This window comes from Morone saxatilis, unplaced genomic scaffold (assembly GCF_004916995.1).
Source record: "Morone saxatilis isolate NCDOM2014 unplaced genomic scaffold, NCSU_SB_2.0 Contig16, whole genome shotgun sequence".
In the NCBI taxonomy this organism is placed as follows: Eukaryota; Metazoa; Chordata; class Actinopteri; family Moronidae; genus Morone; species Morone saxatilis.
In genome coordinates, this window is record NW_023339718.1 from 398,558 (window position 1) to 404,344 (window position 5,787).

The window sequence follows — 5,787 nt, forward strand, 5'->3', positions numbered from 1 at the left end:
CAGTCTTCCCCCTGCGTTAAAATGAGGGTTGAGCATCTTGTGAAGTTATACTTTGGTATTGGTTTCACAAATAAGGAAATACTTCGTACTCGTAACATAACAACTTTTTTCTCTGATTATTACGACTTTATTCTCGTAACATTATAACTTTTTTCTCATAATATTAAGACTTTATTCTCTTATTATTAAGACTTTATTCTTGTAATATTACGACTTTATTCTCCAAAATTGTCCAAAAATTGTATTTATTTTATTTCATAAGTACTTTTCGCTCCTTAGTATGGCGCTGATACCATTTTCAGTGTCACCAATCAAAAGACCAGCGCAAGAGAGCACCTCATTTACGTGATGGCATAGCCTGCTTTATATGTAGTTACTTGACTTCCTCTTACTGTGTCCATTAAGATTTAATGCAGATCTTTATTCACCATCTGCTGCACAAAAACACAAACTAAGAAAACATGAAGCACATTCCACAACACAAAATGTGCTTTAAATCTTTTCTTGACATCCCTGTGGTTCTTTCAAAAACCAATCATTGTAGATATGGGGCCAAGGCACACAACTGGTGATTCATTACCCAATATTAGTAAATGTTATGAGAGCTAGTACCTTCCCTGAGGAAACACAAAGCTACTAAAGGTGTGTTGAATGAATTAGCAAATAAAGGTTTATGGAAATGTTTGTAGTGTTTTGAAGCCACTGCCATTGAAATAAGAGATGAGGACAAGAGACGTTTGTGTGTTTGTGTGTGTGTGTCTTTTTTTCTCCTTATTTGTGTGCGCATGTGTGTGACTCTGTACAGGGGGTGTTCACATATTGAAAGATGGTGGGATCTTGTTATTCAGACTCTGCCATCTGGCTGTTATGTAACAAGATAAATAGGACACAAGCCCTTACTGACTGGATGTGTGTCTGAAGAGGAGTGTGTGTGTGTGTGGTGTGAGGGTGTGTGTGTGTTGTGCGTGTGCGTGTGTGTGTGGGCTCAGCCCACTGTTACACAACACTTCCCCTGGTTCCTTTGAGGAGGCTGTAGCTGGCAGGATCCCTGACATTAGTGGTTGCTCTCTGACTGCCTGCTGACTCGAGCTATGGCTGCACAGCTGGTTGTCGCGCTGCTTGCTCTCACCTCCCTGGGTGCTGCATCTGAACTGGACTGTAAAGAGCTGGTGAAGCCTCTGGTACTGGACAGCCACAGCCCCGTAAGTATCAGTGATCATTTGTTATGAGCTGCTCGTATGTGGGGAGGCTCTGAGGCACAGTGCTGTGTGTTAATATAAAATGAATTGCAGGGTTTTGCTTTGGTAATATTATGTTACAAATGTTCTACAGCGTGATTTCAAATAACTATGGCTGTTAAAAAAGGAAAATGCATTAAACTAGTTGTTTAGGAGTCAAAAAACATAATTGGTAATTAATTGTACTAGTATATTGGAGAGTATATGTTTTACTACTTTCCTACTGGATAATAAAGTATGATTGCACTCTAACACAGACAAGCAGCCCAGTCATGTGAGTGAGCTGTGTGGATGTTTTGCCTCTGTGTTTGTGGCAGATCTATGGGAAATGGGTGCTCCATGTTGGGTCGTGGGACCAGCCTGGCTTGAAAAGCGACTTGGTGTCGGTGAACAGCTCTTGGGTGGATCTGTCGGCTTCCTCAGACAGCGGAGTCATGACCATCTACTGGGCCGACCGCCTGTAATGACACTGCTGACTGCAAATCATCCGTCACATGACCACATTGCCATGTTTAACTTCACAATGATGTAGTTATCCGTCACAATTTACAGTTAAATGTGTATAGGTTGATGCGGATTGAAACTCTATTTCTTTTTTTCATTACAGAAGTGAAGATAAATGCCTTCAGGGTGTAGCCAATGCCACCATCTCAGGAATGACCAGTCACACCACGTGTATGTATCTTGAAATATTTACAGTATTTTTCTGCTGACTCACCATCTCTCTCTATGCTGTGTAATGTTATGTGTGTGATGCATGCAGCCAAAGCACATTAAGTGTAGGTGGATCTCAAGTAAACACTCATACAAGGCTCTGAATACAGTATCTGACTATGTGTTACTATTATTCTTACTATGGTATTTTTATGTGATATTTTATTGTACACCATTTCAAATAGATAAAAACGTACAGTAGGTCACTCTGCGCTTGTTTTAATATCGTGCATATACATTTATGTGGATGCTTTGTTTTCCTGATGTTTCACAGTTAATATCAACGGCCACACTTCATATCATGATGGAAAGTACTATGAGACCTGCTCAGAATGTCTCCTGTCCGAAGACACCACCCTCCTCCCTGATGGCAAATCAAAGGGACGATACCTTTTCCTCTTTAGTAAGGCTTTTTTCCCCCTCCACAGCTGATTTGAGTAGAAATATATATTTAGGAGGATAATATTTGGAGAAATTACTCCCATTTGTCTCTATTTTGTGTCCTCTCTCAGTTGGCTTCTCTTCTTTCTCCCCACATAACTCTGCATGTTTTATTTCTCTGGCTGCTCTTTTAAAGCACGGACCGGCACTCTAGAACCATCTGATTTAGAGACGTTCAAGAAGCAGGCAGAGTGTCTTAAATTCCTCCCAGAGTACCACTTTGGAGGATCAGGTCAGCTCCCATTTCAGCTCTGTGTCTTTAATTAATTAATAATTACCAAAGTCAATTATCTTTCTTCACTAATATTTTTCTCTTATTTCAGATCTGTGTTCAGATGACAGGGAAACTGCTTCACCTCCTGTAGAGAATACAGAGGATGAAGAAACCGATGTTCAGCCCATTGCAAAGTAAAGCAGAGCAAGGAGGTGTCATAGCCCACTGAACAGCCTACACACACCCAAACATATTCAGTTTAACATGCACTAAATAGTGTTGTTGTTGCATGTGCACTGATATAATATTGTCCTGTGAAATAACTTTTCAATGGTCATTGTCCAGCAATGTTAAAACCAGGCCTGCTGGTGTCATGTCATGTAAGATCTGTTGTGTGTAGTTGTATCATTGTGTGTCTCTGCCTGCTAAGTTCTTTGAACTTTTATGATTTAGTTTAGGAAATGTCAAACTCTGACTAGTTTGTGGCATATTCTGGCAGGTACAGTAATGGTTGAAAAGTCCACTCAAATGTCTCCTTTAAATACATTTAACAATCGGTAAATAGTTGAGTGTATAACTGTTTGGTAAACTGGAAAAAATAAAACAGCTTTCAATCTCCTTCTGTACTGTGTTCTAGTCATTTATGTCTACCCTTATGCAGAAAAGGCATTTGGCTTCTGAGGTTCAACATTTCCTTTTTCAAATACAATAAAGATGCCAGACATTCTGCTGACCCATATGTCAGAATTATACGCTTCATCCAAACTACTACAGCTCTTCTCAAATGCACCGCTGTTCCCAGAAACTTCAACAAAGGCTGTTGCTGGGTAACGTCCCTGTAAGGGGGAGAAAGAAGACGTCAAATTTTAAACTGTAGCCACAAGGAGTCCACACACACCCACAGGGAAACAACCTTCGTTCCACTAAAGAAAAGCTGCTTCAGGTCCTTTCTTAATGTCTCAACAGTCCCAGACAAGTTGTGGCACTTTGCCTGAGTTCATTCAGGGGGAGCAGTATTGGCAACAGTGAGCTGTTGAGCTGGCCATTCGATGCTGAGTAAAAGAAACCTGCTTGGCTCTGCATGGTCATTAAAACTCCACTCCACTGGTGCATCTGAGCATGAAGAAACCCCCTCCTCCCCCAAATTAGCACTTGCACAACAGCTTTTTTTGTTTGTTCGAAACCCCAGAGGGAAAATGAATCAGCTTTAGACGTTTTCTGTTGCAGCTTCAGCAACATCCTCTGCAGTGCCGCTGTCTCTCCTTCTTCCATCTCATCCTCACCCCTCTGTCTGAACCATGGCTCTGCTTGTTGTTGTATTTCTGCTGGCTCTAACTTCCCTCACTGCGGCAAGTGCACCTGATTGTAAGGACCTGGTCAAACCTTTTATGCCAGAGGACCCCAAACTGGTAAGTTGTTCTCATGATCCTTGTTTTGTCTTATTTATCCCAATTATGGTTGATTTGATTTAAGAAGCATATTATCAACAATAAACAGTCAGATATTATTAATATATTACATGAATCTTGACTTTTTGTGTCAAGGTTTTTGGAAAATGGGTGTATGTGATGGGAGCTGGTGACCCCAAGCCGTACCACAAGGCACTGGAGTCTCTGAAAAGCTCCTGGATAGACTTGTCACCCACTTCTGACAGTCAAATTGTGACATTACGTTGGGGAGATCAATGCTTGTAAGTCTGGTAATTTAGTTAATTGCTGGCAGAATCATCCTTAAAGTTTGTAGCAGAGTGTTAGAAAAAAGTCTTCCATGTTAAATATTCAGCCTTTCAAAAAAAAATTCTATCACAACATGTTCTTGTTTCTCAGTAATCGGTGTATCTCAGGGGAGGTAAATGCAACAGTCTCAGGACTTGCCACCACATTTCGTAGTAAGTGGACAAGTGATGTATTGATTAATACAGGAGAACAGCAACATGTAGCCTATTTGGTGTGATATTAACAGGATGAATAAGAGCACAGTATATGCACAAGAACGTATATTATCCATATAAATAATATTGCATAATAATAAGTTACTTTGTCTGCTTTTAAAGAAAATCTGTCAGATCACAAAGGACATATTCTACAGACTTGCTCTGACTGCTTGCTGTGGACAGACACCTTTCGAAATGGGGACACCACTGGTAGATACATCCTGCAGTTCAGTAAGTCCTGTCCTCATCAACTTTAACACAGTTGGGTCAGAGTTAGTTAACTTATTTTTCAAACATCCTTTCTCTTTCAGCAAGGACAGGAAAAATAGATCCCAAAGATGTGGAAATTTACAAGAAACATGTTGGGTGTCTGAACTTCCCAGACAACTTCCATAGCTACGATGGTAAAACAGGTCAGTAACTTTTTAGTAAGCTGTAATGGACTGGATCTGCTAGATCTTTACTGGACACTATCATTTATACAAGTTGCCACAAGGTGGAGATGTTGTATTTTCAAATGCAATATTCAAATCTACACTTTATGCAGCAAATGTCATTTTTAGAGGAATAACGAGAAGCCAGGAAATGGAAATGGAGCCAACATTGTCCCATGATGCTGTGAGAATATTTGCCTTCTTCCGTTCTTCTCTCACATTTTATCTTTTTTATCTTTTCCTGTGTTTCAGAGCTGTGCCCCGATGACAAAGAGAGTACAGAGTGAGCAGCAATGAAAACAAGACAAAGAAATACAGCAACATTTGTATTAAGCAGAAATATGTATAATGTAGTAGTTTTGTTCTGATTGAATTATCTATGATTTAGCACAAACGTTGCTATTTACAAACACGTTTTTGGCTTCAAGAGTGCCAGTGCATGAATTGATTAATGATTTTACATATTTACTATAACAGATGATGATATACTGAATTGCATTATGAAAAATGTGGGTTCAAAATTGCTGTTTTTGCCTTAAATAATGCAGTTACCACATCACATGTAATGTTTTTTCAGATTAAAACCTTATTGTTATACAGTAAATGTTTAATTCCAATGATTCATTGGGAACACAAATATGAAACAAAAATCTGAAAAGAATGGTGGACTGGCACTGTCATACTGGTGCATATATTTCCTGATTACAAATAGCTAATTGTTTTTAACGTAAACAATGATCCATCCAATTAGCTAATGTAAGTGCAAATAAATCCAGCGTTTCCTTAGTCAGGAGTTCAATACACATTGACAAT

At 39.4% G+C, this 5,787-nt stretch overlaps 1 protein-coding gene across 1 annotated transcript; it reads left to right on the top strand.

Annotated features, from left to right (window-relative positions):
* The first annotated feature begins 938 nt into the window (after nt 1–938).
* Nucleotides 939–3,225, top strand: LOC118326206. The gene is made up of 6 exons (XM_035659157.1): nt 939–1,202; nt 1,556–1,698; nt 1,846–1,913; nt 2,227–2,355; nt 2,530–2,625; nt 2,717–3,225. The coding sequence occupies exons 1-6, from the start codon at nt 1,092–1,094 to the stop codon at nt 2,803–2,805; spliced, it is 636 nt and encodes a 211-aa protein (XP_035515050.1). The 5' UTR covers nt 939–1,091; the 3' UTR covers nt 2,806–3,225.
* Nucleotides 3,226–5,787: the final 2,562 nt, after the last annotated feature.

Excerpts from the sequence above, each read along its gene's own strand:
- LOC118326206 (XM_035659157.1), top strand. The coding sequence starts at position 1,092 with ATGGCTGCACAGCTGGTTGTCGCGCTGCTTGCTCTCACCTCCCTGGGT. Across the intron at positions 1,203-1,555 it reads TACTGGACAGCCACAGCCCC|ATCTATGGGAAATGGGTGCT; the intron begins GTAAGTATCAGT and ends TGTTTGTGGCAG. Across the intron at positions 2,626-2,716 it reads GTACCACTTTGGAGGATCAG|ATCTGTGTTCAGATGACAGG; the intron begins GTCAGCTCCCAT and ends CTCTTATTTCAG.